The following is a 25,467-nucleotide window of genomic DNA, read 5'->3' on the forward strand; positions in this document are numbered from 1 at the left end:
ATGTGATAACTGTAACCCACATAATATCCTTAGGGATTAATAAAGCATGCTGATTCTGATAAGATTGCTTAAAAATTCCTTTTTTCACCTAACAAGTGCAACAATCTGTGTGAAAAGTGTTGTCAAGCCTTTATTGTTATTAGGGAGGCTTGCTTACACATAAAGTAAGTACTTCAAAACTGATCATGTATAAATCAGTGGATGAACAAGTTTAGCATCCTGAGTAAGTCACTGAAACTGGTAACCAATAGAAAACCCCTATCCTTTAAACAGATTTTAACTTATTTTCATTTATTGTGTCTATTATTATTTTGTCACAGTTTTACATTCTTAACCGTTTAGCTTTATTTATCTATGCGTGTATGTATTTTTCTATGTATTTATGTTTAAAAAATTTACAAAGGGAAAAAAAATCAAACCAACATTCGGTAGCCATCTTTGGTGTTTTACTGCCCCCTGCTGGGAAACCCCGTGCACATGCTAAACCTACGTCACATCCGCACAGTCTCCAGTTGAATTCAGTGGACGAACATGGCGGTGCGTTTGATTAATCTGCTACCATCCAACCTGAAATATGAAGTGTTTCAGCTTTCACACACCAAGTTATGACTTTGAAGCGGGTAGGTTACGTTACAATTTACTTATTTTTTACATTAGTCGCGTTTTAAAGTTTTACACGCCGCGTTTCTTTTTCGTTTCTTCAAACTGGCTGCTTCACACACATGGCAGACTGAGTTTAACAACAGCCGGTGTTTCTTACTTCGGGCCCACAGGCTGAAAACATTTTACGGTGTTGTGAAAATCCTGCAGACCTTTCCAGCGAGGCTCAGCCTGCGGTGGCTCTGTCCTTTCCTGTTGTGTCTGCTAGAGAAATGTGAGGCTGTTTGAGGCCCTGCTGTGACCCATCATGGCAGGGTTATAGGTAAACCTCAGACAAAGTAAAACAGATTTTAAAGTGAGTGATTTTAGTCATTTTGGTTTTCAGTGTATCAAATAGTTGTCTCTGTACATTTGTGTTTATTCAGGTAGCTGGATTCTGCATTAATCCACAGGGGCAGTGCACGAAGGCTGGCCGCTGCCGTTGATGGCATATGGGTAGTGTTGGGAAGGTTACTTTTAAAATGTATTCCATTGCAGAATACAGAATGCATGCCCCAACGTTTCTTGCCAGAGACAGAGAGAGGCGTTGAAAGGCTGCCCCAACGGAACTTATTGTTTTCGGAGGAAAACACGAACACGGAGTACGGAGTACAGTCGAGTCTTAATAGCTTACTTACAACTGGGCTCGTCAGGCTCTCTTCTTGGCTGCAGTGGTTATTATTATATTTACATGCTTCCAGCTCCCGTTTTTCCTTGATGACAACTCGTACCTTTCCACTCGCCTTTTTCTCCCTCCTCGCGCTCACAGACCCATTACAAAGTAAAACAGATTTTAAAGTGAGTGATTTTAGCCATTTTGGTTTTCAGTGTATCAAATAGTTGTCTCTGTACATTTGTGTTTATTCAGGTAGCTGGATTCTGCATTAATCCACAGGGGCAGTGCACGAAGACTGGCCGCTGCCGTCGATGGCATATGGGTCACGAGATGTGACCATGGTAATTTCTTCATCATAATCTTCCCTCTTGTAGTTGGTTTGCAGACCTTTCCAGCGAGGCTCAGCCTGCGGTGGCTCTGTCCTTTCCTGTTGTGTCTGCTAGAGAAATGTGAGGCTGTTTGAGGCCCTGCTGTGACCACTCGCTGCAGGGTTGTAGGTAAACCTCTGACAAAGTGGACAGGTTGTTTTGTTTTAAGTGATTTATCAGTTACAAAGCAGGCATTCCTTATTTCTGTGCATTACTAATGTCCACACACAGACGGCGTAAAAGACAGAAGCAGCTTCAAGGTGTGAAAAGATGTTAAACCTTCTGCAAAGAGACTTTTGGTCCTGATGAATCTGAAACCTTCAGTATTTCTAAAAAGTTCAAAAATACTGTCAGAAGTAAAGTTAGGTAACATTTCAGGCAAAATTCCTTGCTGAAGTTTACAGATGCTAATATTTGAAATGGATCTCAAACCACGTAAACCTCACATTTATCTTTCTCTGTGTTTACACAGGCGGCTGGCTTCTTCAGGAATGACTCATAAAGAGTAGCACATGAAGATGGGCAGCTGCCATCTTCAGTTCCAACCGCGTGGACCACGAGTTGCAAATAAGGTAATCTCTCCATCGCCATCTTCCGTCACACATGACGTGAATGTGTAGGTGGTGTGCAGACTTTCCAGCGAGGCTCAGCCTGCAGTGGCTCTGTCCTTTCCTCTTGTGTCTGCTAGAGTAATGTGAGGCTGTTTGAGGCCCTGCTTTGACTGTTCGCTGCAGGGTTGTAGGTAAACCTCCAACATTATTTTACTCTGTTTAAATTGAAGCTGAAGGCTTGTTGTAACACTCGAGCGTTGTATTTTAGCTTCTTTACTGAACCTGTTTTTCTATTTTCTGCACAGGAGAAACCACAGCATGTGTCTGCTGTTGATGTCTCAATAGACGCCAAGTGGTATGTTCACCTGGACATCTCTTAACTGTAATAAGTGTCATAGCAGCAGTTCTGGACTAACACAAAGGCTCTTTCATTAAATCCAGAAGTGCGAATTGTTTTAAGGTCCTCTCACAGAGGCCTCACTCATTACCTACCACTAAATCCTGTGTTTACAAAAAGAATTACGTGTTTAACATCAGTAAGATATTTCTGTTAAATGCGCCATGTTTCAGCATTTAGACGTTGGGTGATGTCTCTGTTTGCACATAAACAGTTCTGTAAGTGAAACCTGTGCTTCTCGTCTTTTCTAGCATGGCAGTGCTTCCAGAGAAAAGCTCTCCAGTGCAGATGGTTGTTGTTGCTCAAAGCGCCAGAGATTTAAGAGTCTGGCCTCACAGGTGAGAAAATGAATCCATGAATATCTGACATCTTTTTATTTTTATTTTTTAAAACCATTTTACTAAACTGTCTTTTTTTTTTCTTCTTCTTCTTAAATTTGTTCTCTGCAGATTTCATCCAGAGAGCCGGAGAACCAGTTGATCAAGCAAAATAAATAAATATTAAAATATTTTTTATTGCACTGCTTTAGTAATGTACAGGTTGACTGTCATTTGAAGCACTTGTTGGTTAAGTTGACTTGCAGATTTTGTGGTTAAATGTTGAAAGAATCTGTGACACTAAAGAAACTAGAAAAATGTATTTGCACAGAGATAAATCGATTATAATCTGTTCTACGTTTAAACACATGAAAGTGTTCAACCAATTGAAATGAATACTAGAGAAACATTAAAATAAAATCATGAAAATGGATTTTGTTTTATTTATCTTATTCCTTCGAGGAGCTGGAGGAGGTGACGTTGGGAAAAAGTTAAAACTGCTGGCTAAGGCTAAATGTAAATTCAGTAAAATTGTAATTCACATCGTCAGTAATGACACATTAGACCTGGAGTGACATGTTTAGCTGCTTGTTCTCCATAAATTGCTGGCTGTCTGAGTGGTGTCCAAAAAACTGATGTGGGCTTTATAGATAATTGGGAAACTTTCTGGAGGAAACCTGGTCTTGTTAGGAGAGACGGCATCCATCCTACTTTGGATTTTGCTCTGCTCTCATTTCTAGAAATCTGGCCAAATTTATTAACCCTCCAAAACGTGACTATCTAGAGTTGGGACCCGGAAGCAGAGTTGCAGTCTCACACGCCTCTGCAGCTTCTCTGCTCCTGTTATCCCGCCCAAAACCCCATCCCCTTAGAGCTGGGTGGAGAACTCCAGGCCTGAAGGTCCTGTGTCCTGCAGGTTTTAGATCTCACCCTGGGTCAACACACCTGATTCAAATGGTTAGTTCATTACCAGGCCTCGGGAGCACTTCAAGACAGGTTGAGGAGGTAACTTAACTATTTAAATGATCTGTGTTGAATTAAGGACACATTTGAAACCTGTAGGACACCTTGAGACCTGGAGTTCCCCGCTCCTGCTTTGGACAGAAAACCCAAACAGACTAAAAACCAGCAAAAAAAAAAAGGATTTAAACACAAAATATTACAGAGACAGAACAATACAGTAACCAAAACGGCACTAAGATGTAAAACAGTGAAATACGGATTATTAAACAGAGGTCTCTCTTCTCTGCAGAATTTGTTAAATGCACATTTATCTGTCTACTGATTGAATCTGTGATGGGTAACCAGCTTGTCTTCTTCTGGCTGCTCCCTTTAGAGGTGGCCACAGCAGATCTATCATACTGGTGGTGGCCAGAGGGCCCGGTGGCGCCAGTGTCCGGCAGCCTCACCTCTGTCAGTGCGCCCCAGGGCAGCTGTGGCTACAATGTAGCTGCCATCATCAGTGTGTGAATGGGTGAATCACTGAATGTAGTGTGAAGCGCTTTGGGGTCCTTAGGGACTAGAAAAGCGCTATACAAATGCAGGCCAGGCAGGCCAGATCTTTCCTCTGTCACACCAACATGTCCTCCTTCAATACATCTATTAAATCTTCTCTGTGGTCTTCCCTTTCCTCGCCTGCCTGGCAGTTTCATATTCAGCCTCTTTTTGATACCCTCCAGCCATAAATGGCTTGTGGGGTATTGTCAACACCGTGCTGGCCTGGGTGAAGGGACAGTTTGTGAATGCGATAACTGGAGAACGATTGGAGTTGATTTGATACCGTAGGTACATCTATTGAAAATCTTGTAGACTTCAAATCTCAGTTTTCTGATAAAGTCGTGACTGTGTTAACAAGGTGACAGGATTTTGAAACTAATACCAGAGGTGTATCTAGTAGGATGCTGAGGGGTATGATGGAGTATTAGGGACACATTAAGAAAAAAAATATTGAAAAAAGTACTATTTCAAGATAAAAAGTTAAAACGTGGGGATTACAGTTGTTATTTGAAGACAAACTGTCATGGCTGCTGATGCCCTCTGCAAAATGTTTTGTGTAGATGCTTTGTGTAGTGGGATTAGCAGCTGTGGAGGTTTGTCCCAAAACAACTAATTCTGCCTAAATGTTTAATTCTGCATTACATCCACGTGAGGGCGCCATTGCACTACATGTAGGCACTAAAGGTTAAAGACCTGTTTGACTTTAAAGCGTGACCGTGATCTAATTGGGTTTCTCTGTTTATCTAACACTAATAAATTGATATGACAAGTTTAATGGCTTTTAACGGCCTTTACACAGCAGTGAGACATTTTTAGTCTGTGAACGAGGCGGAAATGAACCAACACCTTTTTAAAGTGTAAATAAACCTATTTTAATGTATCCCAAGAGATTTCCATTTAAAACTGGTTTATTTTTAAGCTATAATTTAATTATTGGTGGTAATAAATTATATGTTTTGCATGGTTTTCTGTGTAAAAAGTGTGTGACGGACGTGACGTGTGAGTTTCGATTTCGTCCTGACTTCCACGGGGCTGTGGAGTAAACAAAGCCGGTGTCATGAAGACAGAGAAGTGAGAAGTAACAGTAAGTTGTGGGTCGTCAGATCCTCGGTGTCTGTCTGTTTCTGGTATCTTTACTGAAACTATGATGGAGTAATCTCAAGAATCAGCAGGAGCAGTGTTCGTAAAAAAAAAAAGTTTAGAGGGGTTTAAAAAATGAAGTTTTTGCTTTGCAGTGGCTGCACATCATACCTGCACATCTTTTATTCAGTTTTGCGGGTCAGTAATGCTAATCTGCACATGTTTTGTGTCTATGACTGACCTCAAAGCGCTACTTTCACTTTCGATTAAACTAAGTAAACGCGACAGATCCCGTGCTTTGTCTCTCTGGCACCAGAAAGTAGAAAACAAGTGAGTCTCAAGGGGTTTCCAGCTCCTTCCTGGAGATGCATAAGCAGGGGGGCCTGGTTAGGCGGTTGGGGGTTCCAGGTGTTTCACCAGGTGACAGGACAGCTGAAAAACATCGGTTCATTTCCTCAGACCTAAGCACGGAGGAGGGGAGGTGCTGTAGGTGTGGTGTGCCCCTCTCACCAGCCCGGACAGGCCGTCATCATAGTCCAGGACCAGAGGGTGAGTCCACCTGGAGCTCAGCTGGCCTTAAACAGGGGGTCAGGTGGAGGTGAAGGTGTTTGCTGTGGGTTGGACGTTTCTGTGTGGATAATAATAATTTCAGCCATTCAGGGTGCATTAATCTGTGGTACTTTAGCGCCCTCTGTAGGCATTAGAATGAAATGCAACAACAGTAAAATTGCCTCCGCGCTCCCGTTTTTGTCTTGGACTATGATAGAGTAGCTTTGCATGATTCACAGGTCAAAATAGTCTTTCTTTATCTGATCCTGGGTCCTCATGCAGACCCTCAGTTCATCCTCTGAAACAAGCTGTGCAGTGAATATTGTTGTTTTTACTTCAGTTTTATTTAATTTAGTTTGCAGAGTGGGTTTATTTACCAGCACTAGGTGAGAGGAATAAGGGATTTGATTATATGTTATTACAGTGAATCAGGACACTTTAACGCCCAAGTTGAGGCTATAAAATAATTTTAACATCTTTTTTTTAACAGTTCCTGCTGAGTTTAGCAGACTGATGTGCTGCAGATCGATGATCAACAGTATCATTTAACCGTGAAAATGTCTGAGGTAACTTGAACATTTACTGTTATTTATGTTCTATTAGGTCAGATTTATCCTTTATGTATTCATGCTGTTGGTCCTTCTCTCCCTCTCCCTTGTCCTCAGATGGATTTCCCAGTGGAGGCAACACTACATTTGAAAGAGTTTCAAGATGAGAGAGAAGTGAAGAATATCCTCAGGTTGCATGGCTTTGAGATGCATGATCTAGGAGAAGGTCAGGTGCGTGTAAAGGGTCATTTCTCTAAGCTCAAAGAGGTAAAGGCTAAATTAGAACAGCTTCCCTTATCACAAACCAAGATGTCGCCATCCTCTTCATCCTCACCAACCCCAGTTGCATCTTCTGGAGCCATTCCCAAAAACTACAGTCACAGAGACAAGCCCCCACACGCTGCTCTATCTTCCCCCACCTCCTCCTCATCATCAGCGCCAGGCCCTTCTCGTAGCCATCCAGCCTCTCATGGGTACGCTGCAGGCTCGTCCCCAGACCAGCGTGGTTCCCTCAGGCACGGAGAGAAGACTTTTGTCATTGATGCAGATGTGTTCAAGTATGCTGACCGGTTCAGGAAAAAAGAAATGGACAGCATCCTGATCAGCCATGATGTGAAAATGAAAGCACAGGATTGTGGTGATATGGTCAACATCACTTTAACGGGGGGGAACTCAAAGATAGCACTGAGTAAAGTGCAGAGCCTTATGGTTTCTCTTAGCAATACACTACGCACACAGGAAGTTCCTCTGCAGGACATGTCTGATGATGGCAAAATGCTTTTAACGAAAATTAAGAAAAAAGGAAACGTCGACGGTTTGGTGCTGGTGTGCGAGATGGGCGACAGGCTTCATCTTATTGGCTCATCTCGCGAGAGCTTCTTGTTAAAGCAGAGGTTGCTGGATCGGCGTGACCAGCACGGACGCACGGGGAGAGCCTCAGCTAAAGGCTCCAGAGGAAGGAGCAGCTCCACTCCACCGACTAATCGCAAGAGCACAGAAACAGCTGCCAACCCTGATACATCGCCCGGTGGAGCCACAGGTTACTCCCCATCGAAGCACCAGGATGATGAACAGAAAGATGCCACAACTGGGCGGGAAGTTGATGCTTTCCACAGTCGGCCAAGAGTGTGGTCTCTGTCCCGTGAAAATAAAGATGCAAAGAGGGTCAATGGTAACCCGAAAGAGAGAGAAAGTAAACCTCCACCTCAGAAGTCATCCAGGTTAAATAACCTTTTAACATTGAATGAGATAAAGAACAAATTAAAAAAGATAAATAGAAATTTTAAAAAGAAGTGAGAGAGAATCTCTCTTGACACAAAACAGAGCACCGCTGCTCTTCTTGTGTGTGAGTATTTAAAAGGGTCTAAATGCATGTTTTTTTTTTCTTACTGAGTACCTGTGTGGTGTTACACCACTAATCCTGAAACCAGGGCTCAAGCTTGAAAGGAATATGCGTTTGCCTTTTAAGGAAATGCAACCTGGATCAGTGGTTAGCTTAGCCTAGCATAACGACTGGAGAATGACAATAAACCTGTTTGTTGTTTATTTAATCCAGACAAAACACGTGTTTTGTGGGTAGAATATGTCCTAGCCTGGTGCTGTTTCTGCAAAGAATAATTTGACATTTAAAAAAAACAAAAGATTTAAAATTAATCTACATATTCTGAAAAGAGACAGAAGGTTTTATTTTATTTTTGCAGATGCCACCAGTGTGTCTGACTTGGCTCTGTTAAACTAACAATACTGAAACAGAGCTCATCATTCAAACGTCTAAAAGCATCTGAAACCAGAAGTAATAAAATGTCTGCATAAAGCACGAGACTGTGGACCTCCCCACCACTAAAAAAACACACATCAGTTTCCTGTTTAATAATTACATACAACAACAGAGGAGGTAGAGGTGAGCCCTTCCTTCTTCCCCTTTTCTGAGACTGCTGGTCAATATGTAGTGGATGGAGCCACCCAGTGATTAGTCATTTTAACGAAACAGCTCCATCCTAACTTTTTTGTTATTATCTGAGGAGTTTCAAACCTCACTGTTACTTAAAATTAACTAAATGAATAAATAGTTTGTGTAGTGTTGTGAGCAAACTTTCAAAATGCAAAGAAATGTGAATCAATGTTCTGTTCAAACAAGAAAACAAAAGCTGTTTTCATGTTTAAGGAGCTTAAACCAAAGGACTGTTTCTGTTCATTTTCTGTTGATGATTGAACTGTTTTATTGCTGCTTTTTTTACACTCAGACTTGTTAGATGATGGTGTAATCTGTCAGTCGAAGGTCAGGCCGATGGCCGGGTCAGATCTAGTTATCCTCTGGTGACCCTTGAATGAAGGCGGTCATTTATGCTGTTCAGACTTTGGGAGATTTTCCAGAGGTTCATTTGGATAAAGTCCAGACTGCTTGAATAATGAAGGTTTGTGCCTTAAACCTATCAATGCTGGCAGATACACCACTACCAGTACGCCTATCTTTATAATATCAGCTGTGTAGATGTACCAGTTTATCTCCGTTGTTTACCTTTAACTTTTTTTAATACTTTAAGTGTAAACATTGATTTATTTCTGTTTTGTGGTGCAATATTCTGATTTTGATTCTGACACAACACTCTTCAAAAGTAGATTTTTTAAACATTTTAAACACTAAAAATAAGCTTTACATAAAAAGGATTACACACTGACATGTGCAGAGGAGGGATAATGGATATACTGGACATGCTTAATATGAAGGGGTAAAAGAGGAAGACCAGGATGTCGTGACGGAGGACATGCAGAGGGTCGGTGTGACAGAGGGGGATGATAAGGACAGGGAGGACAATGAGACTAACTGAAAATACCATGACTCTGTATTTAATAGTTAATGAAACGTTTTTATTGTCAACTCAGTTGACTGACATCTCTTAATCGTTATTTTTGATGGTCGCACCACCATTGTTTAATATTTTCACACATCAGTATTTGCTCTGGATCATAATGGCTCACTGAAATGCAAAGTATGTGAATGTATAAACCAGTGAATAAAAAACAAGCACTGTGCACATTTTAAGGTTACGCGATGTTTATGAAATGTGATGCATCTGTGTTTTTCTTCTGGATCTTTTAGTGACTGTGTGCTCTGTGCTATCACATTTTCCCTGTAACATCAATGGAGTCAGAAAAAGATGAGGGGAAGCCAGAGCAGGAAGTGAAAAAGTCTCTGACGTTGATCTGACCTGAGAGAGGAAGTATTGATGAGGATCTAACAGGCTCACTGTAATAACTGAAAGACCAGCTGAGTGTTTGAGTGGATTTTGCTGCCATTTTGTGGTAATAAATTTAGGATTGGACACTTAAAGGAGACTAGAGGATGTCAAGAGGTAGATGAACGCCCTGCAGTAGGTAGGCGTTTTGTTTTTCGGTCAAAAAGTCCCTTTACACGTCTATTTTCCAGTAAGTGTATGTATCAAGTGTAAATCATAAAGACCACACACTGATGACTATGATTATGATTCAAAGGCTGTTTTTTTTTACGTAATAATGAAAACACATTAGTATGGTGAGAAATGTCTCCACGCAGCCTCATGTTGTGGTTTCCCTGTTTTGTTATCGGTCTGTTGCTAGGTTCAGTCACACACTGAACATGAAATCAAATACTGACATATTTTTTATTCATCAAGACAGAAAACTTAAAGATAACCACTTTTACTTCAAGGATTAGAGTAGCCACATTACACCAATCCCATCTCAACCTCGAGTTAGTGCTTTACTGAAGCTTTCAGCTGTTTCATAGACTTCATCAAATGACTTTTGTGGGCATTTTTTTATCATAAAGACTCCCCCATTCATGCTGACTTAAAGGTTAAGCAAGTTGATTCTTAGCATTAAATCTGAAAACCACAGACAACAGCTTCAGTGTCTGAAAAGTATAGGAGAACGTGAAAAATGCATTCTTTTTATTGACCACCAGGGGGCGACACTTCTAGATGCAAAAAGATTTCCAGTTGCATAGTCTATGGGAAAACAACCCTCAACTTCCTTAATCTGTGACCACAGTACACTTTTTGGATGAATTTTCTGCTGAATTAATTAGGGAAATTAAGTGAATTATGGTCACTAGTGCTTAAAGAGCTACAGTGTTTTTGGCCTGTTTGTGATGCTGGAAAGCTTACATACAAAGTCACAGGGGCTGTAGATGTTGTTTAAATGCTAAAAATAGTCAGTGCTAGTGTTTTGCTAGGTGGTTGCTATACAGTTATGATTAAAATTTTGTGGATATAAATTACATAGTTATTGCTGAGCTACTGACAAGAAATGAAAAAGAAAACAAAACAGGTATTTTTTAGCCTGTTGCTAGGTGGTTGCCAGGAAGTGTAATGGTGTCATAATATACAATGCATAATTCAGCACTTGTGGATATAAATTAGATGTTACTGTCATCAAATAAAAATGATATAATGTATTAATTTTTTTTTGTTTCCGGTGCTTTTTAGGTTGTTGCTAAGTGTTCATAGCATGATGTCATCATTATATCTGAAATAGATAAGAACCTTAAGAGGCTAAGATGTACCTGCGCACTGAGTTTGTTAAAGTGCTGAAGGCATAGGAGGAGTTTTTTTAATCCAGTTTGGTGAATTGACTGACTCTTAGTGCTTTTCTACTCTACTTGAGCACTTTATAGAAAGTAAAAGTACTTTATAGACAGAAACAAAGACACAGGTTAGAGATTTTGTGTCATAGCCAGAGTATTAGAGTAAAAAAGAACAATTATCCAGGGCATGGTGACCAATCACAAGTCATTAGCCAGTGAGTGTGTGGATTTACCAACTTGATTCATGGTGTGACTGACTGTGGTCTGACTTCAGGATATGGCATAAAGCCCGCACCCTAAAAACATTTTTCCCAAATATGGTTTCTATCATTTAGAAGTACAAGTAGTTGTTAACACACTGATCAGGGTTCAAAAGTTCCCTTTTCTTGTAAATAGACAGGAAAGTTTAGTTAACCCAGATCATGTGTATAATTCTTCTTGGATAATTGGTTGGGTAAGTGGGGATTGCCAAAATATGTCCATTTCCTAGTGTGCACGTTCTTACTTCCTCTCCTCACATTTTAATCTCTTCCACAAGAGATACAAGCGGAGGAGGCAAGGGAGGACAGGAAATTGAAGTAACAGGCATTTAACAAAATGAGACATCCTTTCCATGATTGTCCTTAAGCACATTTAAAGGACAATATAAAACCAGGCTTCTTCGCCCAGAGGAGTCGCCGCTTGTTGGTCACAGGAAAAAAATGCAGGTTTAAAAAGCACTTCCACACTATATTAGAGCAAAACGTTTATGGTTTTTCATAAAGAGCAGCTTCTTATCCTTATCACAGACTCCATTTATCAAAGAGACAGTACAGGCATGGATTTGGCTCATCATGGCAAAAACAGTCCAACTGAGTCATGCTGTGTCACTTGTCTGTGCTTGGAAAGATAAGTGAGAACTGCAGGAGCATGTTGGAAATGCAGATTGAGTTTAGACTCACTGACTCGGTGCTGAGAGGAATCCAGATATAATCATCTGAATGTATAAGTTCATCCAAATGGGCTAAATGGGCTTCAAGGTTTGAGAATAAATACATTTTTAGACATCTGTTCATCAAGTCTTTGGTCTTACTCTATACTTAGACACATTTAGAGGAAGTGATGTTTTTTCGTCATTTTCTACACATCACCATTTTTATCTGAACATGCTCCTAATAAAGGCTGAAGATATAATTAATCAAAGTCAACTGAAAGCCAAATTCATCATTAACCACTGAGAAAAGGTTGAATATACATATATATATAAATGAGACTGCCACGTTTATAAAGCGAAGCTAATGTGGAAGCGTCTGAAATACCTGCATTATTTCTGATCACCAGCAGGGGGCAATGTTTTAGTTTCAAAAGGGAACTCCACTGTATTGATTTCTGTGGAAAATTGACCTAACTGCTCACTTGATTTCAGACCCCAATAAACACTTTCCTGATTAGTTACTGTCCTCAATCTCTACTTTCAAGTCCTATTTAAGAAGAACTGATGCTCTTTTTGTGAATTACAGCCCGATTTAGAGACAAACAGACAATAAAACAGGGAAACGCTTATATGCTGGGAAAGATCTGCCTTTCTAGGCTTCTCAGCCAGATTAACCATTCAACTGAGAAATCTACTTTAAGAAACAAAATTAACTTTGATTTATGTCCCTTGTTTGTTCAGTTTAATTTGTGTGTTTTTGCTACATTTTTTGATGTTTTCTTGTCAGATTGTCAGATAACGGATAAAACACCCAGTGCAGTTGCTCCATGGTGCCAAAGAAGCAGCTTAAAGTATCTTAAATAAAAGATCCAGAATACTAATGCTTGTTTTTGTTATTAGATTTGAAACTGGTGCAGTAATAAGCCCCATGACACTAATGCTTAAAGTTGAGTGAGTGTCAAAGTTATTTTAGCTTGAGGTTCTGACTCTTGAAAAGGCTGTAAAATTAATTAGGTTGCAGTTTTTCACAGAGATTTAACACCTTTTGCAGTTGAGAGAATGAAACGGATCAGGCAATGCAAAGAGTGCCAACCCCACCCCAGTGTACGCACTACAAGAGCCTGAAATTTTCACAGTATGAAGATGAAATTTTGCGTGGCTTAAGTTATTGTAGAAAAAAAATTGATGATTCTGAGGGTGTGAGGTGGGAACGTTTCCTAGATTTGAGATCTTGAGTGATCTTGAAGTTAATAGCTGCTTACCGTATGTTGATAGTGGATAAGTCTCGATAATTCTTTTTTTGATTGTCAACCTTTTATCTAAATTTAGCTCTTACTTCATGATCTTTGACTAAAAGCCAAAAATGAGGCAATGTTTAGTCAAAATGGGTTTGGAAATCTGTCTTTGTCAACATTCCTGTAGCTCTGAACTAAATCACCCATACGTACATACTAACATGCTGCTGGAAAACCTTATCTTCACCATCTACAAACTGGAAACTGGTTTGAGAGAAATCTCTGAGGAACATGATGCATTGCTGATGCAGAACTAAGAAAGGAAATGCCACGAGATAAAGACCATTTCTCTACCCCCAAATTAGTAAGGTTAACTGCTCTTGTCTGGCAGCTTCTCAAATGTGAGTTTCTGTTCCTGGAAAGTAAAGATATAAGTAAAAAAAAGCGCACATCTACACACATACACACACAGACACACAAAAAGACAAGGCTGAAAGGCAAGCGCGTTAAGCACTGTTTAGTGACAGCTAAGAAATTTGGACGACTTGTGGCAGGAAGACAGAGCCGGAGGAGGATGCAGAAGCGGTTTGAGCTTTTAAAGATAGCCTCCTCCTATTTATATAGGTCCGTGTGAGGGCACAGGCGAGTGACTGACAGCATGACGTGCTGTAGCATGTTACCACAGCAGTGACTTGACTGAACACAGCCTCAAGACCCAACCAAAGATCACGCCACGCCTACAGCCTACACACTACCGGGTCCCAGAAGTCGAGCATACTTCTCTTTCTTCTTCCTTGAGGTGCTTTCTGTTCCCCCGGGTTTGGTCTGTCTTTTATTTTTTTTGTGTCTAGCGAGTTCAAACAGGGATGGCGGAGCTGGAAGGCCTGGAGTTTGGGAAGTCAGACTTTGTGCTCCTGGACGAGGTCACGATGGAGCAGTTTATGGAAAATCTGAAGCTGAGGTAAGGCCTGAGATACAGTTAGAGAGGAGGAAGGGAGGGGAGGAGGAGGGTGGAAGCAGCTGGATGGTAGAGATGCAGAGGGTTATACTTCACGTGTACCGGATGGTATGTGAAGGAAAACAGCTGGGTTTTACTTTGTTTAGCCAGCTATGAAGGGATAAAAAAATAAAAGATAAATTAAGGTGAATACTGACAGGATTTAACATGTGCAAGTTAAAAAAAAAACAAACGGTATAAATTTCATACAACAATACTGATACTAACAGTTTGGCGTGTTGAATTTATAAGCTTGTGGCTAAGAGAGGATGTTACAATAAAACATAAAAGGGGAAAAAAAGACCATGACTCACTTCTACCTCCACGTTCCCGCTCAGCTTCAGTGTAAATGCTTGTGGTTGATCTGTTCACCACCACACCTCGTTCACTGTCAGGGGAAACAAATTACACACATGGCAACAGACCAAACCTAAACAGCTTAATATCCTGATATAACTTTTTTCTGGTTTTGTTTTTATGACCTTTAGCGTGTAAATGCTTTCGGTCCAGACTTTTCTCGCTTCCTCAGAGACCTCTTAGAGGGGCACCGTGTCCTCATTTCAAATTGTGAGAAGTCACACAGCACTTTTTATCCAGGCCGTCGTCATCCTGAAGGATGAGCAGAGGGAGCCAAAACACCAGAATGTCAGACACTGTTAAATGAGACTTAGAGAGAATAATCACACTATATCAGCTGACGTGTGCACAGCTGATGGCTCTAGATGAACATTTTTCACATCACTCTGGCCTAGAGTGTCACCAGAAGCTTGATTAGACTTGTCTGGGGCCAAAGAACAGCTACCAAACTCATAGACAGGTGACAAATTAAAGGAAAAACCTTTAATGGTTATATCTGGTGCCCAAACACCTTATCAGATTCTTCTTCTTTTTTTTTTTTCTTTTGATTTTTCAGTGATCTGCAATTTGGGAATGCTACTAAGTACCATCCAGTCAGTCAGAACACTTTTACTGTATGAGCTGACATGAATAACTTGAACGGGGCATGAATTTTAGACACTGAGGTCTGCAATGGTTGCACTCTCTCGGGGGAAAGAAAGTTTGCATTTCTTGGCTGCATTTGGGAGACAGTTTATAAATACTTACAGAAACTACACGATTACTGACACCTCTAAATAAAATGTAATATTAATGTAGTTTACTCAATTAATTTGAACTGCTCATTAGTACATAGATTGATGTATTTGACTGCATTCAAATTTTAAAAATAATTAAGGACTAACCCTCATTTACTAATATGTAAAGTAGTTTAACCTATGCTACAGCCATACTAAGGAACATCATGGCTGGGGACTGTGGCACAACCAAAAATAGTGCAATGGTGTGCAGTGAACTTGCAGCCTCGTTGCTTTTTAAATGGTTCTTTGGAAATGAGGACCGGTTTGTGACCACTCGCTGCCAGTTGTTTGAAAGGGACGATCAATTTTAACATAGTTTCAATCCGTCTGTTCCAACACAGATGTGCTACACATAGCTTTTACAGCTACTGCTAATTTCTAACTCTTGTTTGTTGTAGGCAATTCACAAAAAAAAACCCAAACAAAATTTACAACATTCAGTTGCATACATTTCGATACAGTCTGCTATCCGCTTGCAGTTTAATGGGGTCAAGTTCCCAATTACATGCAATCCGTTTGTGATAATACAACAACTGCAACAAATAGTCAAACACTGCAAATATTTTGCTGTCTTTTACAGCTGCTGTCTTCATGCACAGACACAGGATTTAGATCACAATGTCATATGTGCTGGGCAACCTTGTTTTAAAGTAGGTTTACCACTATATAATATATTGTAGGATTATAACCTGAATACAAACACTTTGTAACCAGTTCAGTCAGTCTGAGCTTGTGTGGAGACTTGCTCCCAGCAGGCAATCCAGCCATCACCTTGCAGTTAGAAGTGACCAATCTGGTCACCCAGAGGTTAAGTGTGCAACACCCTGTGCTTGACCCTCTGAGTTGACTTAGGTCTAAGCCACTGGTGAGTTAGACATAACCCCAACCCTAGCCCTAACCAAGAATATCTAATTTTTGCTCTCATTACACTGTTCTGCCAAGGCTTAGCTATCAAGAAACAAATAAAAACTCATTCTAACTGACACAGATTATTATTTTTTAAACGGTTTAGGGTGGTTTTAGTGTTGGAGTTACCACCCATGATGACTTAAACCTCAAAAGGTAAACCTAATTTTTAGCAGCTGTAACAAACAAATTCTCCAAATTATGAAGAAATCACGTTTTTATCTTATTTTCTTAAATAATTTTAAGAAATTTAAAAGATGCTTGTAGTAGTAGAAACAGGTTTCAGCACTTGTCTTGGAAATGCTTTTGGCCACTTTTGTCAGTTGTTTAAAAACACTATTCTAATTTCCAATGACTGTGATGACAACTAGCATGTAAAAACTGCATAATCATCAAATCTGAATGAAAACTGCTTCAAAACTATGCACAAGATAAAGTTTTTCTTCTTGAGCATTATTATTCTATCAACATCTTTGCCGTTATAAAATTATCCAATAGATTTCAAATTCAGGATTCTCTGATAGAGCCACATCTCCCTCTTGTTTCTCTGGTATAGCTAATTATTGCCTGAATACTCAGGTTGGGAAAACTTAACTATAGACGCTTTCAAACTGACCTTAAATACATAAACCATGCACAGATAGTCCACAAACATAAAAATACAGTGTTTTTTTTGTGTAGTGCAGGAGGACATGCAGAGGGTTTGACAGAAGGGGATGAAAGAACTGTTCCTACTACGGTGACCCCAAGTGGTAACAGCCAAAAGAAGAAGCAGTTTTGGTGTCTGACAGTTAGTAGCATGACTAAAATCAGGAGCACGATCGCAGATTGGAGCAGATAAAATGAATTAGATGCAATAAACTACTCATCCATCTATTTTTAATCGCTGAACCCGTTCAGGGCCTGGAGCGCATCTCTGTTGTCACAGTGCCAGAGGCAGGTGTAATGTTATGTTAACAGTCAATCGCAGGACCGATGCAGAGAGACAGATAATGTTTCACACTCACATTCACACCACTGATCAGGGAGTGGTTAACACTATGGCCTCATTGCAAAAAGATTCCTTGTTTCCTATCTGCTGGCTGGCTTTTCTCTGAAGAGTTTGTGCATTCTTCCTGTGCCGTTGTGAGTTCTGCCCAGGTACTTAAGCTACTTCTCACATACCAAAAAATAGTTGTTTATTGGTGATTCTAAACTGGCTCTATGGGTGAACAATAAACTAACAAATTACACAACGGTTATAATAAAAGCACGTGCGCAAGTTTTATTATGTTGATGGTCTTTAGGTTAAAGTTTTAGACAATTATGCAAGTGGTCTGAACTTACTTTCATATCCTGGTGGAGCCTGAAACTTAGCCTGATGCAAAGAGCCAGCACAAGCACATTAAATGGAAAACACCATGAAATAAACAGGAATCATTCTTTAAGACAGATTCCAACCTCTGAGTTGAGACACAGCATTTCTGCCACATGTTGAGCAAACACAACACCTACCATCTACAAAGCTACACATGCAACACGACTGTTAGGTCTTATTCATTCTAGCAACCTGTTTAACCTCTGTGGCATGTAGTCTTAACCCCTCCCAGCTCAACAAACCCACAGTCAGATTACCCAAGGCTTGGTGACGCCCTTCGAGCCGCAAGTTTCATTTCCTGCTTTCAGCATGCAGACACTTGTGTCACTTCCTGTCAGCTGTGACATAGTGGTGCGTGATCTTCATTTTCATGTGCATTGTGAAAAAATTAATGGCAAATGCAGCTAACTTGCACCTGCATACCTGTTAACAAAAGAGTGAATAAACGACATAATTCTATCTGACATACAGTCCAGACTGGACCACTACAGTCAAAAGGAAATTGGTAGTTAAATCTACAGTAACTGGAGAAGCAGATACAGATAGAAAATATATGACACTGGCTGAGTCAGAAAAAGTATTGAAGAAAGGGGGCTGGGGTAGAGGCGGGTTGCACAGTGGCTTATTCATGCACAAAGGAGCTTAATACATGCATTTGATTTGCTAACTTGCTGTGTAGAAGGGTATAAGTAGATATGAGCTAGCACTAAGATCAGCTGATCTGTGGTTGATCTTGACTCTATGGCTGAATGCTATGTTTTGTGACTTCTTTTAATCTCAAATGTGCACAGCAGGTCTGCAGGTACTGCATTTGGAAAATCTATATCACAAATCTTTAATAACAGTAGGTGTATGTGATTGCCTTTTGTCTTGTCAGGTTTGAGAAGGGCCGAATCTACACCTACATCGGAGAAGTGGTCGTCTCCGTTAACCCATACAGGCAGATGGACATTTACGGCAAAGATAACATTGAAGCATACCGAGGCCGCGAGCTGTATGAAAACCCTCCTCACCTGTATGCAGTGTCTGATGCTGCCTATAAAGCCATGAAGAGACGGGCCAAAGACACCTGCATTGTCATATCAGGTCAGACTAACCTCACTGCTGTTTACTTTCAATAACCTCATAATAAGCTTGTAATGTCTGACTGGTGGGATTTCTGTTCAATGATGAAACCTTCTTTGGTTTCTCTGATTTTATGTTTATTAAATATTTGGAACAATCCGATGAGGAATTAGATCATTTTAACAACTTCAAAGCTACTTAAAGGGAAATTATAGAGAAAACTAAACTTTAGTCAAAATATGAACCCTCTTAAGTATGACTCTGCTTTTCTTCGTTTGTGCCTTGACAAAAATATGGAATTAAAAATGTAAAATTGATTTAGGTGCACCTTGCTAGCACCAGGGTGAACCCCTTTTTGCCTTCAGAACAGACTTAATTTTTCATGACATGGATTCATCAAGGTGCTGGCAGTATTCTTCTAAAACTTTGGTCCATGTTCACATGACATCATCACACAGTTGCTGCAGATCTGTCTGCTGCACATGATGTCATTCACCCATTGCACCACATCTCAAAGGTGATCAAGTGACTGTGGAGCAAATTAGAGTACAGTGAACTCACTTTCATGTCTATAGTAGACATGAAGAGTGAAGTATTGGAATGTGATTAACTGATTAGATACGTTAATGAATAGTTGAACAAATGCGGCTAACAAAGTGGCTAGTGAGTGTAAGTTATCAGGTTGCTATAACTGTTTAGGATTTTTCTATTGTAAAAGTAAATCTTCAACCTAATATGAAAACATTGCACTTAGCACTTAATATCATTGTTAATTCAACAGTTAACATGATAATATGGTGAACATTTAGGTTAAAGCACCATGCTAACATTTAAAACGCAAAGCTAACTAGCTTGTATAGGTTCTCGGTCATTCAGGTCATGGTAGTCTCAGGATCTACACTACCAAAGAAAGCGACTGGACTTCTTTAAGTGTTGTGAAGGCCTTTCAACCCACTTAAAGAAGTCCAGTCGCTTTCTTTATTTTTTTCCAAGGTCCTTAGTTAACTAGCATGATGCTAATCCCAAAGTTAACTGTTATGTTGGGACATTGAGGTTAATGCTAGAGACAAAAGTTATTTAATTAATTAGGAAAATAATTAACAGTAAGGAAGCACCGATGCTGTACTTGTAACTATACCAAATAAGGTGGCTATACCAGTAGCAGTATTAATTAGTAAACTGGTTTTCTATCATTACCTGAACAGGCAGCTTGCCTAAATCTGGATTTAAAAATACATTTTTTGCGTCCCTCTACTAAAAATCAGCAGTGACCTTTGACTGAATTGTAATCACAGTGTTCCTGGAGTTAATTCATACACTGTTTTCAGGCTTTAGAAAAACAAGTCCTATAATGGGAGACTTTTATCACTGTTAATCACAGATCAGATCAGGATGGTAGTATTAGTATAGTTAAAACCTATACAGGTTTTTACTATAGGGATACAGAATTGAGATACAGTCAAAACCAGTGACTGTAAAATCAATTTAGGGTTAAACAGGTGACAGCATGGGACAGCGTGGTTTTACTTATATGAAGGTAAAAGAAAATTACGCTGTCGTATTTTCACATACACAAATCAGCCCTGTGTTTGGTGTTGGGTTTCCGCTTTCTGCAGTTTTAATACTCAGCTAGGTATTTTTGGGAATTTAATTTATGCTTCTTTTTTGGTCAAAACCAAGATGTCATCAGGTGATGAGTCACACCATAACTTACGTTGGCTGTAGCATAGGCTTACGTTTGATTTTTTAAGTTTATTTCTGAGTGCTTTTTGAGTCGTTTTCACCTCATTGATCAAACTGTTTTATCATTGTGTAAATATATGTGTATTCAGATACATGCCTGTTCTGTGTATGCAAGCTTTTTTTGTATATATGTATTTTGTTGGCTGTTTTAAGAGGGGCATTTTTTCAACCTTTTCCCATAAATCGTGGCTCAAGAGTTAGGAGTTCGCCTTGTAATCGGAAGGTTGCCGGTTCGAGCCCCGGCTCGGACAGTCTCGGTCGTTGTGTCCTTGGGCAAGACACTTCACCCGTTGCCTACTGGTGGTGGTCAGAGGGCCCGGTGGCGCCAGTGTCCGGCAGCCTCGCCTCTGTCAGTGCGCCCCAGGGTGGCTGTGGTTACAATGTAGCTTGCCATCACCAGTGTGCGAATGTGTGTGTGTGAATGGGTGGATGACTGGATATGTAAAGCGCTTTCGGGTCCTTAGGGACTAGTAAAGCGCTATATAAATACAGGCCATTTACCATAAATAAAGTATACTGTATTTTACTACTTATTTCTTTCACTCTGTAGGCAGGGAGGATGTGAGACTTATTTTATGCAGACAGGAATAGATATAGGACTATGAAGGTTGTCAAACAATATGATCTGCTAGATAGTGATTATTACTGCGTTGACCAAATGTCTGTATCCTCATTCATTAGATGGCATGCTGCTTAAATACATCCTTTTGTCAGTGAGATGCCATTTTTTCACATCATGTAAATATTCTGATATTATATTCACTTCCATGCTCAAAAAGGTTGTGAAACATTTTTTGTGTTGTAGGTGAAAGTGGGGCCGGAAAAACAGAAGCCAGTAAATACATCATGCAGTACATTGCAGCAATCACAAACCCAAGCCAGAGGGCAGAGGTCGAGAGGTGAGCCCTCACATGATCATTAGGTTCATAAGTTTTATTTTAATGTGATGTTGCCATAAATAACTTGTCATTCTTCTATTCCTCTGACTGCGCTTTACCTCCCTCATGGCTGATTCTGTAAATCCATCATTGGTTACCACAACGTGATCAATCAGTGTGAAGAACGTGCTGCTGAAGTCCAACTGTGTGCTGGAGGCCTTTGGGAACGCCAAGACAAATCGCAACGACAACTCCAGCCGCTTCGGCAAGTACATGGACATCAACTTCAACTTCAACGGCGATCCCACCGGAGGACACATCAACAACTACCTGCTGGAGAAGGTGAGATGATGAAAGGGTTTAAACTGCAGAGAGAGGGCCTTCACAGCGAGCCGCTGCTGAAAAGTACCAAAAAGTTCTTCTCATTTAGCTTTTAAATTACATCTTTCCTGCTGAACATGAATGTTTCATGAGGTGATAACAAAGAGGTGTGAGGGAACATCCATGAATAGATGTGTCTGTGAAGCCTCTATCCTCCTGCTGCTGCGCGTTAATGAATTGCTCACCTGGGGGTACTTGATGCTGCTGTATTTATCCGCTCTGTTAAAAAACCGTCTGACACTCAGATCCAGTTTAAATGATGGTGCCATGATTTATTCTCAGAGGGCAGAAATAACCACGCTGTCTCGAAGCAGCAAAAAAAAATCCAGAGATGAAAAACTGAAACAGCTAGAAATACAGAAGGTGGAGATTTGGACTTTTTCCTCCAAAACTAGGTGGTCTGGTCTTATTTGCATGGTGCACTGGGGTTGTTGCTGTCTAAAAAACAAAAAGCAAAAACAGTTTTTCCTGGAAAAATGAATTTTTGACACCACAACAGAGACAAAAGAAAACCATCAGCACTGTGAAAATTATTTTCTTCCACACTACTTTTGCTGTTTAACTCATTTACTAAAGCATAATAGTTTATTAGGACGATACATAAGCAACTGCTTATATTTTTACTGTATGTGGACTGTACATGTGTAGCCTTCCAGTAAAAGCTCAAATGGTGTTCGGAAAAGCCATGAAAGTCCTTCTTGGAGGTAAATCTTTTCACCAGTGTTTCAGAAACATCCAGGGAAATATTAGTCTTTGATATCTAAAAATGACAGCTGACTAGCATAACATGTGATGCTATGTTCACACTGAGGCCTATCCCAGATGTGACAGGGTGAGAGGCGGAGTAAACCCTGGACAGGTGTGGGGCCAGTGTGTCGCAAGGCTAACATATAGAGACATACAAACATTTGCACGTATATTCTCATTTATGGGTAATTTAGCATTACCAACTAACTAATTAACTAATGACTTTTAACTGTGGGAGGAAACCAGAGTACTCAGAGAGAACCCACTGCAAACTCAGCCAAACTGTGGATTTGGATTTGAGCCCAGGCTGCAGTGCTAACCACTGTGCCGGGCTGTCAATCCAGACTTAAATAAGTAGGAAAGCTATGATTATAAGGCTTGATACAGAATTTTCTTGACATTTATGTACTTGACAGGTTAAACCACAGTAAGTAGCAATAGCATCTACGTAGTGTAAGTTTGGTTTTCCTGTGGTTTGAAGTCTCATGTGAACCTGTGCACTTCATGAGTCCAGTCAGCTAACCACTCCACTCCAACTAGACTGCATCATGTCATCTCAACTGGAACAAATTAAGTTGTTGAATTTCACGCAGATCCTACACGATTTAATTACGTTCACCATATAAACATGAAATTATTTTGTTTAAAATTACAAGTTAGAATTGTGTAAATGTAACAACCACCAAGTTTAATTTTTCTGAGTGATTAGTGTTGTTTTCACGTTTCCCTTTTGGACTGACCCACTTGATTCAGCGTCCAAAGCTTTCTTTTTTTTGTCTCAAAAACTTAAACCAATGAGCTCTGACCTTTGGGGAATTGTATGTAGTATGTAGTAAAGGTATAATGGTATTTTTAAATTTTAAATTTTAAGGTTAGAAGTTGAGTTTGTCAGATAAATATTTCATTTAATGTCAGTGAACAAAAGAGAAGAAATTCTAACAAACAGACACAGATAGGCATTTATTGTCAGCTTTGCATTCAAAGTGACCAAATATATTTAGGATACATTTACTCTAATATTCAGTTAGTCTGAGAACATAATATGTTATATGAACATATATGGATGTTTGTGTTCTCAGTCATCCAGGTGATGGTGATCTGAGCTTGGAAAGAAAGTCCGGTTGCTTTTCTTTCCAAGCTCCTTAGAAAACATGTATGGATGTATATTCCAGCTAACGCTAATTGTCTGAGGTTTGCAGATATATGGCAGTCACACAGGTCGTGTAATACAGTAGCAGAAAACTAATAGGATGTAGAGTGGTAGTTGTTAAATCATAGTAAGAAGGTTCCAGGTTTCAAATTCTTTTGGGGTTCTCTCTGTGTGCTCTTGCTTAATTAGGGAGTCTAACCTTGTTATAGGCTATTGAGCTGTCCAGGCCGTCTGCCTGCCTCTCACCTGATGACACCCGGGATAGCCCCACATGTGACCCTGAATTAAAGAAAGAGTTGGATGGAGTAGTCTTAAGGTTTTTTCCTCCTCTAAGGAATAAGTAAAGTAATGCATTATTTTTCATTATGCGACAGAATAATGTGTAACACATTTTGAGGAATGACCCTAACATTGGTTACAGAAACTGCACCTAACTGAAAGTAACTTTTGAAAAAGCTTCGTCATCACAGAGTAATCGTATAACACTGTAAGAGTACCTTAGGTAGCATTTTTTATTTGCTACCATAATCTGTTTTCCTGTTCAAGTCCAGGGTGGTGCACCAGCAAGGAGGTGAGAGGAACTTCCACTCGTTCTATCAGGTAAACTGCAGTCTGCACTTCTGCTGTAAAACAGTTATCGCAGTTATCACATGAACACATTCACTCCGCAGCTATAACCAGGCTGTGCAATGTAACCTCCACAAATAAATGTCACCTGCCCAGTGATGCCTGCACAGCTGTACAGTCACAATGGTGCTGAGCTGGTATATTTGCTGTCTTTTCATAGCTGCTGCGTGGAGGCTCTGATGAAATGCTGCAGTCGTTTCACCTGCAGAATGATCCTGCTGTTTACGTTTATACCAAAGAGGGAGCGGAAACTGTTGTGAGTATATCATCTTGAGAGTTTTAGTTTAAGAGTGAATAAAAGTTTGAATAACTGATATAAATTAAACTGTCTGAATTTTAAAATGAATCTTTTTTTAAATTTTTTGCATAATTTGGAAAAATATTCCCAGCAGCCCATTTGTTTTATTTTGCATTTTTATTTGATCTCTTCGCTTTCCAGACCTCCAACAATGATCGCTCAAGCCACAAAGCCGTGTTGAGCGCACTGGAAGTTATTGGCTTCTCAAAAGAAGAGATCACCTCAGTTTATCAGATCCTCGCCACCATTCTGCTTTTGGTATTTTAGAGCTCGGATTAATGACTTTTCTTGACATACATGCAAAACATAAATTGGTCAATATACTTGAAGCATCCAATGATATAGAATGGTGTCTTTTTCAGGGCAATATGCAATTTGAGAGCGATGGTGAGAGCGTTAATATTGTGGGACAAGAAGTTGTGAACCACATCTCAGAACTGACGGCCACAGACCCGGAGAGCGTCAATAAGAGCCTCCTGTACCGCACGGTGGCCACTGGAGGAGGCGAGGTCATTGAGAAGGGGCACACAGAGCAGGACGCCTGCTTTGGACGGGATGCTTTTGCCAAGGTGCCAGAAACAGGCCCAAAATAGCTCAACAGTAAAGCTAAATGGTGTTACGGCTACTGAGGATGAATATAGATGTTTACAACATACAGTAACGTGTTTTCCTTTTATCATAGTCACAGTTGTGACCTTTTTTAAGCTCTGCCTTCTCTCCTACAGGCTCTCTATGAAAGGCTTTTCGGCTGGATCGTCAGCCGCATCAACAGCATCATTGAGGTGAAAGACTACGACCCAGTGCTGCATGGGAAAAACACTGTAATTGGTGTGCTGGATATCTATGGCTTTGAGATCTTTGACAACAACAGGTGGGTGTCACAACAGTGTTTTGACATCCGCCCTCTT

General features: G+C 40.1%; 2 protein-coding genes, 1 long non-coding RNA gene and 3 other non-coding genes across 14 annotated transcripts in view; all 6 read left to right on the top strand.

The window, feature by feature from the left end:
• The first annotated feature begins 466 nt into the window (after nucleotides 1-466).
• On the top strand, nucleotides 467-3,321 carry LOC145423443 (uncharacterized). Of its 6 annotated transcripts, XR_013904487.1 has the most exons (8): nucleotides 467-620; nucleotides 1,026-1,420; nucleotides 1,508-1,596; nucleotides 2,096-2,195; nucleotides 2,312-2,365; nucleotides 2,480-2,529; nucleotides 2,823-2,909; nucleotides 3,021-3,321. It is a non-coding gene; the product is annotated as an uncharacterized LOC145423443 (long non-coding RNA). The 6 variants fall into 6 exon arrangements; XR_013904484.1 differs by lacking the exon at nucleotides 2,312-2,365 and having other exon boundaries at nucleotides 468-620; XR_013904488.1 differs by lacking the exon at nucleotides 1,026-1,420 and having other exon boundaries at nucleotides 499-620.
• Nucleotides 805-939, top strand: LOC113015449 (small nucleolar RNA SNORA9). The gene has a single exon (XR_003271119.1). It is a non-coding gene; the product is annotated as a small nucleolar RNA SNORA9 (small nucleolar RNA).
• Nucleotides 1,635-1,769, top strand: LOC113015450 (small nucleolar RNA SNORA9). The gene has a single exon (XR_003271120.1). It is a non-coding gene; the product is annotated as a small nucleolar RNA SNORA9 (small nucleolar RNA).
• LOC113015452 (small nucleolar RNA SNORA9) lies at nucleotides 2,249-2,382 on the top strand. The gene has a single exon (XR_003271122.1). It is a non-coding gene; the product is annotated as a small nucleolar RNA SNORA9 (small nucleolar RNA).
• A 2,083-nt stretch (nucleotides 3,322-5,404) lies between the features above and the next one.
• Nucleotides 5,405-9,605, top strand: rbm43 (RNA binding motif protein 43). 2 transcript variants are annotated; one of them, XM_026156839.2, is made up of 3 exons: nucleotides 5,405-5,469; nucleotides 6,505-6,580; nucleotides 6,680-9,605. In XM_026156839.2, exons 2-3 carry the CDS (start codon nucleotides 6,572-6,574, stop codon nucleotides 7,856-7,858), a joined length of 1,188 nt encoding a protein of 395 aa, XP_026012624.2. In that variant the 5' UTR covers nucleotides 5,405-5,469; nucleotides 6,505-6,571; the 3' UTR covers nucleotides 7,859-9,605. The 2 variants fall into 2 exon arrangements, with proteins under 2 accessions (XP_026012624.2, XP_080152044.1); XM_080295918.1 differs by having other exon boundaries at nucleotides 5,431-6,014.
• Nucleotides 7,914-25,467, top strand: part of myo1g (myosin IG) — a 72,709-nt gene continuing 55,155 nt past the window's right edge. Inside the window, exons 1-9 of one of the 3 annotated variants that reach the window (XM_080295913.1) lie at nucleotides 7,914-9,937; nucleotides 18,548-18,756; nucleotides 21,284-21,377; nucleotides 21,533-21,698; nucleotides 24,181-24,234; nucleotides 24,422-24,517; nucleotides 24,701-24,817; nucleotides 24,922-25,128; nucleotides 25,285-25,430. In XM_080295913.1, coding sequence (XP_080152039.1) covers nucleotides 18,615-18,756; nucleotides 21,284-21,377; nucleotides 21,533-21,698; nucleotides 24,181-24,234; nucleotides 24,422-24,517; nucleotides 24,701-24,817; nucleotides 24,922-25,128; nucleotides 25,285-25,430 — 1,022 coding nt within the window. In that variant the 5' untranslated portion in view covers nucleotides 7,914-9,937; nucleotides 18,548-18,614. Of the gene's footprint in view, nucleotides 9,938-13,774; nucleotides 14,236-18,547; nucleotides 18,757-21,283; nucleotides 21,378-21,532; nucleotides 21,699-24,180; nucleotides 24,235-24,421; nucleotides 24,518-24,700; nucleotides 24,818-24,921; nucleotides 25,129-25,284; nucleotides 25,431-25,467 lie in introns of those variants that run through there. The other 2 variants (XM_080295912.1, XM_026156789.2) reach the window with 2 other exon arrangements.

Source organism: Astatotilapia calliptera, chromosome 22, assembly GCF_964374335.1.
Source record: "Astatotilapia calliptera chromosome 22, fAstCal68.1, whole genome shotgun sequence".
In the NCBI taxonomy this organism is placed as follows: Eukaryota; Metazoa; Chordata; class Actinopteri; order Cichliformes; family Cichlidae; genus Astatotilapia; species Astatotilapia calliptera.